The 13,998-nt window shown below is 42.1% G+C and overlaps 1 protein-coding gene across 1 annotated transcript; it reads left to right on the top strand.

Annotated features, from left to right (window-relative positions):
• Nucleotides 1-905: 905 nt before the first annotated feature.
• Nucleotides 906-5,173, top strand: IL22 (interleukin 22). Its single transcript, XM_081928117.1, has 5 exons — nt 906-1,131; nt 1,782-1,847; nt 1,942-2,085; nt 2,374-2,439; nt 4,026-5,173. The coding sequence occupies exons 1-5, from the start codon at nt 937-939 to the stop codon at nt 4,155-4,157; spliced, it is 603 nt and encodes a 200-aa protein (XP_081784243.1). The 5' UTR covers nt 906-936; the 3' UTR covers nt 4,158-5,173.
• Nucleotides 5,174-13,998: the final 8,825 nt, after the last annotated feature.

Genomic DNA, 13,998 nt, shown 5'->3' with positions numbered 1-13,998 from the left:
GTATTGGAGCAGCTGTAAGTGATGACCAAGCTGAAGGCAACGAGGTAATCCCCGCATCTGGAGCCAGGGCAGGCTCAGGCCCCTGACTTCGCCCATCTGGTGTTTGTTGCAGGGGAACCTGTACAGACTGGGACTCTTCAGGATCAAGGCCCAGACTTGGTTCAGATGATGCCTGAGGCAAAGGATCCGGTGCAGACTGAGACTCCTCTGGTTCCGAGTCCGAGCCTGAGGCCCAGGCCATCACAGGATTCTTAATGGTAAATATCTGGTGTGGGGATAGCTGTATGGATTGGGACCCTGGTGGAGGAAGAGGAAGGACTTTATTCTTGCCATGGTCATGATGACCCATATCAACACACAGACACACACCACCAATGTCTACTTTTTACACGCCAGTCACACATTGGCCAATTGTGTGAATGCTGTCACATTTAGTTTGACCCTAACTTGCAGCTGTGTCGGGAACAAACCCATCTTTCTGCCCCCAGCCTCATCAACAGGGGCACCTTATAAAAATTACACAGTAAAAAACCAGTGAGGTTGTGTCTTGTGGCTTTTTTTTTTTGGGTGTCGTGGTTAGTAAATTCTCAGAAGTGATGGTGGAAAGTAAGAGACTCGATGATGTCATTTTAACTCATCACTACCTATCTCTCGAACAAGGTGGCAATGGGTATATATAGGGGAACCCTCAACTCCTTCACAGCACAGCAAAAACATTACAAGTAAGTAATAATTCCAAGTGCTTATATAATTATATTGCTGCATGTTGAAATGTAAGTTAGATGCATAATTTATAGAGCAAAATTATTATTTTTCACTATAACGTTAATAGATCTTTGTCTATTTTCATTGGGAAATTCTCCTTCTGTGCGTCTCTAGACGGTTCAAAGACTGCAGCTGCGACTTGGCTGAACTTGCCACCTTTCTTGGAGAGCCATGAATGCACTTGAGAATGGGACCAGATGCTTCCTTGTCTGGGTGTTCTGCTGCGCTTGCCTCCCTCTCATCTTCTTGGCAAGCCCCGTGCCCTTGAAGGACACAGTTATTCATACTAACCACTCCTGCGAACTCACGAGAAACAACTTCCAGAAAACCTACTTCAGGAATCGTACATATACTTTAGCCAGCCAGGTAAAGCAATTGGTCTGCGTGCTGCAGTTTTATCTGCACAGCTCTCATATGCTTTGTACTGTCTTGTGATTTCCCCACTTTTGCTCCTTGACATCCTTGCATCCTGAAAGGATGCTAACCTGCCTTCAGGTATGTGCATACTTTAAGTATGTATGCCGCTTTGGGAAACCACAACCCACAGGATTATATTCAGCTGCCTATGAAGTGTAACCTTCTAGAGCTCATTTAATACATAATTAGCCACACAACCCACTCATGGTTATCTTCTACCTGTGGGACTGGCAAGTATGGGGCTTTAAACATTTTGTTTGATGCTCTCAGTTCTGCTTTTTGCTTCCGATCTGTTAGATAGCTCATTGGGCCTGCTTACCTTTGCAGCTTTCACACTCACCAGGTCAACACTAACACTATAATAACTTGTCATCTTTTTCTACAGTTCCATGTCATGGGTTGCAATCTCCTCCAACTCAGTTGTGGAACTGGAGTGCTATATAGACTAGGGGAGCTGGTGTGCCAGTGCTGAGCTTTGAAAAAAGTATAGCCTCATCTTTCTGCCACACTCTCATTCCGTCTCTCTCTCTCTCTCTCTCTCTCTCTCTCTCTCTCTCTCTCTCTCTCTCTCTCTCTCTCTCTCTCTCTCTCTTAAATAGGGAAGACACTTTGATAAGGATACAGATAACAGATTTGTTGGGCAGCATCTGTACACCAACATCAAGGTGAGATTCCCCTGTGCATTCAACAATATTTTTATTCTCTCTTTGTACCTTCTTGTTGTTCGAGGTACATAATTTCATTATCTTGTCTTTGCAGGTGAATGATCGCTGCTACCTAATGAAGAGATTAACAGATATTGTGGTGACAGACGTCCTCTTGACCCTCTCTGGGGACAAATATCCCAGCGCCCAGGAAGTTGCAAGTTTCTTGGCTGATTTGAATAGGAAACTGAATGGCTGTGTAAGCATCATCTATAGCTGTAGTCTGCCTCTGTTTCCCACCCCTGATCCTCTGCTTCCTTGATATTTCACCTGCTTGGATGCTTTTCCTCTAGGGAGGTGGGGGAGCAGGGTATTCAACTTGCTTCTGTGGCTGGTAGTTGGCAATATATTTCTAGACAAGGCAAGGTAGCAAATCACAAAAACCTCAAATCAAAACATCCAATCTTTCTGCCGTCAAGTGCAAGACAAGCGAAAGGTGTGAAATGAAAAACCACACTGTGACTTAGCTGCATTCCTTCCTTTTCAGAAACCACTGGGAAATAAAGAACACATTGAAAGGAACCTGCAGCAAATGAAAGACAAATTACAACAGGTAAGTTGCTTTTAAAAATGTGTTTTTACTATTTTATTTATGTACCACTTGAATGAGAGAAAAAAATACAACCCTTAAAGCAGTTTATGAAAAAGATTTTTTTGAAAAATATTAATCTCCCTTTTTTGTTCATAGTTGAGTGCTAATTCAAATGGTTAGAAAAGGCATGTTTTATACAGTCTTCACAGACTGTAGTCCCTCAGAATACACGCAGGGGAATAAGGTTTAAATATGATCCATGTTAAATGAAAGCTGCATTGTAGGGAGAGATGTGGCATATAGTGGAGGGATGGTCTATCTGTGGACCCCCAGATGTTGTTGGATGGCAAATCTCATCAGCTCTAGCCAGCAAGGCCAATGGTTAGAAACCTCTCCATGTCAGCCAGCCTTACATTGTAGCTGCATTTGCTTAGCTTACATTCATATCTGTTCCCTTTGAACTTTTATCCAGTACAAAATGTTTTGCCGCCTGAAGGTGGATTAAAAAAAAATGCAAGCCTTTTGCATTTCATTCAGGGGTGGAATTGTTGTTGTTGTCTGTTTAGTCCAGTATTGAATCCATTGAGGTTTGATAAGGAGAAATCTGTCAGTTTTGGTTTCTCACAGTTTCTCATTTTTTAAAAACATCTTAAGTTCAGGTTCCACATGAGTGACATTTCCACTTTCAAAAAGTGCTCCTGAAAATTAACCAGCAGTTTAGTGCTGATTTCATCAAAAATACATACAATTGCATGCAATTCTGTCTCATATATGCATTTTTGTAAAGCATATTCCCCTTATATTCATATTTCCCCTAATATAATGTACTTTTGTATGCTATTTTCACCAATATATGGATTTATACCCATGTTTTATCTTGGTAAAGGATGGCTGTGTTTTGGTTCACATATTGTTTGCAAATACAGTGCAAATTAGGTAGATTTGCCTTTAAATGTGTACTAAATTGAGATATTGTCTGCTATCCCCTTCACCCAATCCCTTTAAATAAATAATTATGCAAAATATAAATGAAGTAATTCATTCTTATCAGAATCTAACAGAACTCAATGGAAGATCCAAAATGACCCAAATTGGATCAATAGTACTATAGAGAGAAAATGTTCAGGCTGTTCAATGAGCATTCTTGCAGTGGGCTCCTGGGTCTTGTCTCATTCCGTTAAGGTGAATTGTCATATTAATTCCCATTTGGCCACTGTGACTCACAGAAGGCAAATCTAGGAAAGGCATACCTGAGCAGAAGCTGATCTCATGTCTTTGTGTTCCTCCATTCACTGAGTCCTGCCCAAAATGAACCTAGGGAGGGAACCCTCCATTGTGAATATTTCCTGTTTAACCCTTATGTAAGAACTCTGTTGCCTATTGCACAGATCCTGTTCTACTCTGTATCTCACACTGCTGTATCCTTCTGCAGATCTTGGTTAATTGAGTGAGGCTTATGTAGAAAAACCTCTCGAGGAGTTGTGCTCTAATTCTTAGAGTACCCCCATTTCCCCCTGTGTGTGTCCCCCCCCCCAATCAACACAACATCTTTTATAATCTATGTTGTCCATTCTGATGAAGAAATTGTTTTTGCTTTGATTTTACAGTTGGGAGAAAATGGGAAAAACAAAGCAGTCGGTGAGCTTGATTTGCTGTTTGACTATCTGGAGGATGCCTGCACTGTAGCGCTCAAAGCCCCCAACAAGAGCCACAAAGGCAAGAAGAAGAACAACAACTGAGTGGGCAGTCAGGATCATTGCATCTTCCTTCGGTGGTGGCCTCTGTGGAACAAGGATAAATGCAACGGTTCGCTTTTAAAGGCAGTAGACACAAATGTTTTTACCCATACAGAACTCAACGGACGTATGCTTTCATGAGACCCATTTTAAAGTATCGATCCAGCAGTTCTCAAACTGCTTTATCTGGATTAGTGGCAAACTTTGACAGAACATCTCTACAGAGTGAATCGAGGGCCGGCAAGTTAGCCTAATGCAAAACAAATTTACTTGAAATGAAGGGCCAGCTCAGACATGTGATTGGAAACTCCTCTGGACCTGTCGATAAAATACAACTCATGCCAGTCAGAGTTTAGAAGTATTGTGAAATGGAGGGATTTAGTCTTGATTAAGGGGAGGGGGGTATTGAGGGAAGAATGGGAGATTAAGAAGGCCTTTAAAAATGAGGCCGCTACTCAACTTGTGACTCTGCTGGGCTCAGATGGAGCACCTATTTTGTTACTTGGTGCCTCTGTAACAAAGACTCCAGTTTTGGTGCTAGCAGAAGAACTTCTTGAGCCACCACCATCATGGGAATTAGGATGTTAATGTTAGATCAGCCTTCCCAGAACCCTTCAGATGCTTTGGTCTACAACTCGTATCATAGCAGACATTGACCATACTGGCTGGATCTTGTGGGAGTTGTATTTCAAAACATCCAGCAGGTACCAGGCTAGGGAATTCTGATACAGATAAGCCACATGGAAGCATCTCTTTAACCTGGACCTCTTTATGAGCCTGGTGGTCCTGCATCCATTGATATGCTTGCTTTGGGATCTTTTCTTGAAAAAAGCCAATGGTTTCAATGGAATTCATTTTCAAGTCAATTGAAATCTAGGGAAAACGTGCCAAGCTCTCTAACTGAAAGTTAAGTTCCTTTTTAACACATAAAATTGGATCTTCTGATAGCAAACTTGCTTAATTACATTGAGTTAACAGGTATCTGAAGAATCTGTCCCTTTTCTGTTTACTTCTCTCCAGAGGACAAAGTGTATTGCCTTATTTAAAAAGCATTTTAGCAGATAGTACTATTTAATTATAATTTATTTAAAATTGTATCACATAATTTATATGAGTGGAGATTTATTTATATGATTTAATATTCTGTACCATTCTAGGAAATGTTTATGAGTTAAGCTTAATGGCAGCTTTTATGTCATAATGATGCCCTGTCAAAGTTGATCATGTCCATTTTATTTATTATGAAAATATGTATTGACTAAAAGAAAAAAAGGAGTTTCACACATGTGGTTATTCATTAAAAAGAAATAAAAACCAAGCTCAGTGATATATTTGTTTTGCTTCAGAAAATGACATGGACAAGAAATCAATAGATTTTTTTTTCCAGCCTGATGTGTAAAATCAGCATGGGATAATATGTTATGCTAGTGGTATGTTAGCTGAAGGTTGCTGAAGAATGATGTTCCACGACCCAATTACTCCCAAATCACAACCTTCCTGTGTCATTATCATTAGAGGTTTGAGAAAGAACCTAGCTCAGTGGTCTCAGGTTCAATCCCTCACATCTCCTAGGAGGGCTGGGAATGTCTCCTGTCTGAAACCCTGAAGATCCACTACCAACCACATAAGACAATACTGAACTTGATGGACCTGTGGCCTGACTTGGTGTGCGATATAGATCCACATTTTTCTAGGGTACTTCTATACTAGGTATTTACACTGGAATGTTCGTCTTTATCCACTCACTTTTAGTACGCAATGCCAGAGTTGGTGATGTGCTGCAGGAAAGTTTGGAAAGCAGATATGAGGAACCGTTGGTTCTCCAGATCTTGATGAACCACATTGGCCATGCTTGATTGGGATGATGGATGCTGTAGTTCACAAAAGGCTCCACACTCCTGCTGGAGAGGCGTGGGCTTTGCCAGTAAGAGAGAACATTCCTTACTCTTTGCCTGAAGTCAGGTGCAGGGTCAGTAGCTTAGGGGAACTGTGGGAGTGCAGAACTCTTGGATTACTTTCAGGGAAGTGGTGGAGATACAGAGGAGGAGAGAACTTTTCACACGGGAAATGACTTTGCATTACACCATTCCAGCACTCCCAGCTTCCAGCCCTCTTTGCATGAGTTCTGTGCCCTGTTTCCTCAGATATTGTACTAGCTGTTCTTCTATTAGAGCTCCCATAATAGAAACTTAAAAATAAATTCAAAAGTACAGTTCCGGTGCTGGATAAAAAAACCCCCAGAGAGCAATCTTACCCTCAGTTAACTGTGGCTCTGCTAAGTATTTCTCCATGGCTAACATAATCACTTGCCTTTCCCCATTGCCACTGATGAAATCAGTTCAGCGTCAACAGCACACTTCTCAATTGCAGTAGGGCTAAGGAGTTGGTATCCCAGCACTGTTACAACACTTACCGGTAGTATGAGTCTGGGGAAAGTTTTGCGCTATTGCTATGCACATTCTGAAATACATGCAGCTGAAGGAATTTGGGATGGTGTGTGGTGGGGCATGAATGGCTGCACAGCTGAAGTCACTGTGCTCATGAGAACAGATGTGTTCGAAAATGCCTGAAGTCATTCATTCATCTGCTGGGACAACAGAGCTATGTTTAAGGGGTAGGTGTTGTCATAGGCAGCATCCACCCCGATCTTCCATCTTATACTGTCACTGCCATTCCATTGCTCACGTCAATATCCTAGCTAAAAGTCTGTGAACATATAAAAGGTGAAGGTAAAGGGACCCCTGACCATTAAGTCCAGTCGTGGCCGACTCTGGCTCATCTCGCTTTATTGGCCGAGGGAGCCGGCGTACAGCTTCTGGGTCATGTGGCCAGCATGACTAAGCCGCTTCTGGCGAACCAGAGCAGCGCACGGAAACACTGTTTACCTTCCCGCCAGAGCGGTATGTATTGATCTACTTGCATTTTGACGTGTTTTTGAACTGCTAGGTTTAACCCACAGTGCCACCCGTGTCCCACCTGTGAACATGTAGCAGTGACTAAATCCCATCTGTCAGAGTTGGGGAATCTTTGACCCTCCAGATGCCAATGAACTACAGCTCTTATCTGCTGTTGTAGTTCAGCAACAGATGGATGGTCACAGGTTCTCCCTAAACGGCCTCAGCCCCATCATTCAATCCGGACACTGAAGTCCAGCTCTGAGGACCTTCTGGCAGTTCCCTCACTTCAAAAAGTGAGGTTACAGGGAACCAGGCAGAGGGTCTTTTCGGTAGTGGCGCCCACCCTGTGGAATGCCCTCCCATCAAATGTCAAGGAAATAAGCAACTATCTGACTTTTAAAAGACATCTGAAGGCAGCCCTGTCTAGGGAAGTTTTTAATGTTTCATGTTTTATTGTGTTTTTAATATTCTGTTAGGGGAAACCCAGCAAGATGGGTGGGGTATAATAATAAATTATTATTATTATTATTATTATTATTATTATTATTATTATTATTATTATTATTATTCCACACTTCCCTTGTTTCGAGAAGACTTAGCTGAGGCTCCCTTGTCAAGTTTGGGAAAGAAATGTAATGCCAAGAATACTTTTGGGTTCAGATTTATGATCCATTTACACATGCCTTGCCCATTAAGGAGGGATGGGTGGATCTATCAATTTTGGTTTCTCATTCTTTCCAATCTTAAGTTCAGTTCACCACACTTCCACATTGGTTTGCATTTTTTTTTAAAAAAGAAAATGTCCTCATGAAAATTCACCAACATTTTAGTTTGAATTTATCCTAAGCTTGTATGCAATTTTGACACATTGTGGCAGAGTTACTTTGCCTAAAATAATGCACTTTTGTGTGTTATTTTCCAATAATATATTAATATTTATGCACACTATCTCTTAATCCATGCATTTTTCGTAAACTTGGGTTGGAGAACTGCATTGCAAAATTTGGATAAGTGTGAATTTCAAAGGCTTTGAAATTTGTTTTGGTTCATGTCTTATTGCGGAAAGTGGGAAGAGGGGATAACCTTTAAATGCCAACAGCCATATTTCCCTTCCATACCTACTATGAACGCATTATTTCTCACATGAATGAGCTGCGGGCTTGGTTTATAACAGGGAACTATTCTTGAAAGCACCGGTGGGATGATGGCAAAACATGGTCTGTGATGGGAAGAACATGCTACGCACATGGGGACCTTGGTGCCCCTTCTGAACTTTCTTCTCCTCTTTCTACTTAAAAAAGCATGGGGGAAATAGCATCTTTTTTTTAAAAAAAAGCATCTATTGCAGATGCATAGAATAGAAATGCCACATCCTGCTGAGTAGGTGTGTGTGTGTGTCTATGATTTCTTCATTATGACATTTGCGAAGTTATTAGGTCAACGCCACCGAGTGATTCCTCGTGTACATTTTCTGACCAAGCTCATTTGTTTGAACATGGGATGGGATTGCTCCATAACACTCACACAACACAACTCCCCCTTGCTCTTCTTTCCCTGCACCCCAACTCCTCAAATCTGTTGGGGGGGGAATCTCCCAACTCTCCAGAGCAGAGATTTGGGGTACACAAGTGGGGTGAGATTAAAGGGTAATCCATTTCACCCCCAGTGTCTGTTCTACTAGCAGATGGGCTTGGTTGGGTTTTCCCCACAGTTTTATTCTAGTAAAATTTCTCTGCCTAAAGAAATGGAAATGAGGCTTCAGCTGTATCTTTGTGAGAACCACAGCATGTCTCTATAATAAAAATGTACATTGATACTATTTTATCAGTCTAATCCTCTGCATTTTCACATTTCATTATTATAATTCCCTTGACCTTTTACTTAATTAAAGCAGTCTCAATAACCCAATAACACTGCAGTCTCCTGTGCTATTTCTAGCCAACCCTTATGGATTAAATACATAAAGCAGGAGTCTAAATAGATTTTTTTAAATATTCATATAGTGTTTGTTTGTTTAATAGAAGAAAAGAGAGAAAGATACATTTTCTATTTGTTGGGCTACAAGGTACTTACAATTCACTTGCACTAATAGCTTAAATGGGAAGCCTCACCAATAAGGAATGCCTGTAGCTGCTAGCACAGCACTGTAGCATTAGAATGAACTGCGACAGGCCAAGGTCTCTGGGGATAGGTCTGAGAAAACATCGATAATTGAAGATTCATATTTAAGATCACAGGTGTTGCTTAGGGAATTGAAGATTGGATCGCTGATTTTATATGTCATGGACTGGCTGGATGAAGAGGAGTGGTGGGAGGCACCAGCTAGGGAACCCCCAAGTAAAATCCCAGAGGACAAAGGCCCCAGGGATTATTGGAGGGACACTGAGGAGAGGTCAGTGGGAGAGGATTGGGAGGAGGGCCTGGATGCTGAAGGGGGAACAGGGTTTAGTGAGCAGGAAGAGCCTGTGACAGGGGGCAGTTCAGACTCCAAGGCTGAAGCAGAAAAGTGGTTGCAAGAGACTGCCGAAGAATCCAGGGAGTCTCCCTCTTCTGCTGTGACAAGTTCCCCTCCCCACCTGGTGTTCAAGAATGTGCATGATAATAAGGAGGGAGAACAGGGACCAGAGGTGTGCAGACGAAGTTTGAGACTGCTAGGGGGAAACATCTGGCAGAGAAGGAGCCTTAGAGAGGAGTGGGAGATAGGGACCTTCACTCCTGGCAACTGCTCCATAGGGACAAGCCCTACTGGGAAGCGTTGCTGAGGCCACTAGGCTGAGTTGTATGTTTTTTTCCTTGAAGAAAGAGTTAACTTCACTGACAAGGGAGATCTGCTTCCTTTATTGTTGACCTGCAGCGAACTTCAGCCCTGACATTCTGTCTTTCAAAACCTACAACAATATCCCTAAGCATTGAGAATGAATGAGTTTCTAATTTTGTTTGATAGATAGCATTAAGACAAACAGTAAAGGTAAGGATACTGACATAGCATAAATGATGCGAAAGTGCTCCCAGCTTTTCACCCTAATAACTTTCTAACCTTTAATGTGTCAAATAGCCCTAGAGCTTCATGTATTGCCATTTCAGTTCTTTGTTCTTCAGACACTGGTCCCCTCCCAGTTATCCAGGTCTGGCTATCAGTTCAGCATCTTCTGAAATCAGCTCTGGTGCAGAGCAGCACACACACACACACACACACACACACACACACACACACACACACACATTTAGCTTCTCTGTGGTTTCCTTATCATTCAGCAATCCTCTCATAATTTGTCATCTCAGACAGTACCATCTTCCTGTCTGGATTCCTGCTTCATGACATTCTACTGCTCCGTGCCTCACAACCCACATCAGATGCATTAAAGGCACAACATCTTTCTAGGTCAGCTATTGGTGACCTACAGCAGCCTTCACCAGCCTGGGTTGTCCGGACCTGATAGAAGACCTAACCATAACATCTGGAAGATACTAGGATGGCAATCTGGCAACCCTCTCACTGATCTCCTGTGAATAAAAGCAAAGCCTATATGGATGACGTTCTCGGGGGAATGTTCTAGAAAGAAAACTAGAGCTTTATGCTCTTAAATGCCACCATGTTGGATTTTACCACCACTTGTCTTTTGAGAGACTTTGTCTGCTTCCACAGCCTATCCCATCTCTTCATCTACCCAATTACTTTGATGAATTTGGAAGGGCACTTGGGTGTGATTCCCTGCTGATTCGACAGCTCAGCAATGTGAAAGTGATTAGAGAGGAACCGATTACAAGCCCAGTATAAAGTTGAAGGATTGCAAAGGACTAACATCTTCAGCTATGGTTTTCCCAGTAGTGATGTATGGAAGTGGGAGCTGGACCATAAAGAAGGCTGATCGCCAAAGAATTGATGCTTTTGAATTATGGTGCTGGAGGAGACTCTTGAGAGTCCCATGGACTGCAAGAAGATCAAACCTATCCATTCTGAAGGAAATCAGCCCTGCGTGCTCACTGGAAGGACAGATCCTGAAGCTGAGGCTCCAATACTTTGGCCACCTCGTGAGAAGAGAAGACTCCCTGGAAAAGACCCTGATGTTGGGAAAGATGGAGGGCACAAGGAGAAGGGGACAACAGAGGACGAGATGGATGGACAGTGTTTGCGAAGCTAACAGCATGAGTTTGACCAAACTGTGGGAGGCAGTGGAGGACAGGAGTGCCTGGCATGCTCTGGTCCACGGGGTCACAAAGAGTCAGACACGACTAAGTGACTAAACAACAACATCGTCACAAAATATTTGGGATGTTCAGAAACTAGATTGAATGCAAGCAGTCGCTCCAAGAAGGGGTTCCCTTTGGCTGATATGAATGGCGTGGAGGGGCATAGCATGTGTTACATTCAAAAGCTCCCATATGATCCTTCGTATTTCCAGTGAAGGTGAGGGAAGACACTCATCTGAAAGCCCAGAGAGCTGAAAGGCAAGCGATGCCACTCAACATAGACAACACAGCACTAGATAGACCCAAAGCCTAACATGTTGCAAGGCAGCGTCTTATTTCCAAGAGGGCTATATAAATTGTATTCATCTCAGCATCTTATTTTCAATGCAAGGGTTTATCAAGACGTCAACACTAAACAAATGGCGCTGTTCATTATACAAAGAAGAAAACCCACCCATTTGTGTTTTTCTATAGTGAGACGCATAACAAGGATTAAATGGTGAAGGACCCGCCACAAATGGCAAACTGTCACAACATTAACTTGTCACCGCCGCGTGGTGACTCTGCATACAATTAGCAGAGGCTTTTATCCTACTCAGGGGGGAAAAGATTATGTAACTTAAACTCTAATTGCAAGAGCTACTGCTCTTGAAGAAATGACATTGATTGAATAGAATGTTTTGACAAACGGAGAGAAAATAGATTTTATTCCCTAGCTATAACAATAAGGATAATTTCCCAGCTCGATGCAATGTAGATTTGCGCGGCTCAGTTGAATGAAATGAAAATGCCGGTTAAGAACAGAGGAAAGTTGGCACAGGCTCACATAGAGGGAAGCAGAGATAAATATGTTTGCAATCTGACACCAATAATCCTGCATATGTCTACTAAGCTGCTCAGATCATCTGTGCACATCTTAAAAAAAGGGGGGGGGCGGGTTCTACTGAGTTAAATGGGGTTTAAGCACAATGGCACAAAATAAATAATTGTGGTTATTGTTTATAAAAAAGGATCGATTTTTTAAAATGTTTTTTAAAAAAAGCAAATGATCATTCTGGTAAATTGTTCCATTCCACATGGCTCTGCCACACGGACAATATGGATGTAACATAATGGGATGTACATAGAAAACACACAGTAGGAAAACCAATTTCAATTCTGCATGTGCGTTCAAGATTAACAATGTCTGGATAGCTTTATGTCAAGGAAATAGAACCTGTGGATACTGTTTATTTTAATTTTATTTATTTCTACAAATCATATGCTGTGTAATTACAGGAGACTCAATACAATAAAACTAAAAAAAAATGAGTTCAAACTGTAAAGTCAGAGTTCAATTAAAAACCCTGCTGGAATAATCATAATATAAAAGACTTCAACAAACACCTGGAAGTTCAGCAAGGAGAGGTCTTGTCAGACCTCCGCTGGAAGGGAATTGAAACAACAAAACCATTTTTTCTTTCTTTCCACTAGATGGCAACCTTGTAAAGTCCTTGTGGATTTGCTTTTAAACTTCAGCAAAAGGTATCTTCTGGCCAGAGAAGATAGGGAGATCCTCAATCAAGATCTCTCTCTCTCTCTCTTTTGTTAGCTTAAAGTGCTTTATGAGATTATCCATTCTATGTGCAGGTTGCGAAATGTGGGGGGAATTTCTTCTAATATGCTCCACAGGTTTAAAATTTCCAGCTGTTGGCTGGGGTGAAAAAGAAAGTGCTCCTCAAAAGGATCTTCTGAGACATTTCGGGGCAGATTCAACTAGGTTTTGTGCTAGTGGAAGCCTGTTACCACAATGGACAACCTTTCCCTTTTGCATGGGAGAGGAGAGAGGAAATTGTTCTGTCTGGCAAGCAGAAATGTTCAAGTTTCTTGAATTATCACTGTAGCACAATGTTGAATTTCACCCTTTGGCTGCAGTCCATACCTGGGAGTTGGGAGGGGGAAGAAATTTGGTTCGCTTCATATTTTAATGTGGAACTCCCTTATTTGCACTTTCCAAAACATAGAGGCAAACCAAAGCACACCTATCCTTTGAAAGTCACACTTCTCCAAATTTTGCAATGCAGTTGTCCAAGCAAAATACGGGTACAAAAATGCCCATATTTACAAATGGGCACAAATATTAATGAAAGAAAATAATATACCAAGATACATTGTGTTAGGAGAAATTGTGTGCTGAAATCTGTAAACCAGGCGAAACAACATACAAAAATGTGTATACTGGCTGGAAGAAATGTCAACCAAAATGTAAAAGGTAAAGGGACCCCTGACCATTAGGTCCATTTGTGGCCGACTCTGGGGTTGCGGCGCTCATCTTGCTTTATTGGCCAAGGGAGCTGGCGTACAGCTTCTGGGTCATGTGGCCAGCATGACTAAGCCGCTTCTGGCAAACCAGAGCAGCGCACGGAAACACCGTTTACCTTCCCGCTGGAGCGGTACCTAGTTATCTACTTGCACTTTGATGTGCTTTTGAACTGGTAGGTTGGCAGGAGCAGGGACTGAGCAATGGGAGCTTACCCCGTCACGGGGTTTTGAATTGTCAAGCTTCTGGTCGGCAAGTCACAGGCTCTGTGGTTTAACCCACAGTGCCACCCGCGTCCCTCAACTAAAATGCTGACATAATAAAACTACAAATTGATGTGGAAATGTGCTGATCTGAAATGAAGCTTGGAAACACCAGAAACTTAGAGAAAGAGAAACTGCTGGATTCATCTGTCCCGACCTTGATGTAAGCTCCTCAGAAACCAACAGGATTTGCT

This window comes from Podarcis melisellensis, assembly GCF_964234715.1.
Source record: "Podarcis melisellensis genome assembly, chromosome: 10".
Lineage (NCBI taxonomy): Eukaryota > Metazoa > Chordata > Lepidosauria > Squamata > Lacertidae > Podarcis > Podarcis melisellensis.
This window is presented reverse-complemented; position numbering and strand designations above follow the sequence as displayed.

Bases quoted from the DNA above. Each gene is read 5' to 3' on its own strand.
- IL22 (XM_081928117.1), top strand. From the start codon at position 937: ATGAATGCACTTGAGAATGGGACCAGATGCTTCCTTGTCTGGGTGTTC. The intron at 1,848-1,941 runs GTGAGATTCCCC...TTGTCTTTGCAG, and splicing joins ATCTGTACACCAACATCAAG to GTGAATGATCGCTGCTACCT. The intron at 2,086-2,373 runs GTAAGCATCATC...CTTCCTTTTCAG, and splicing joins ATAGGAAACTGAATGGCTGT to AAACCACTGGGAAATAAAGA.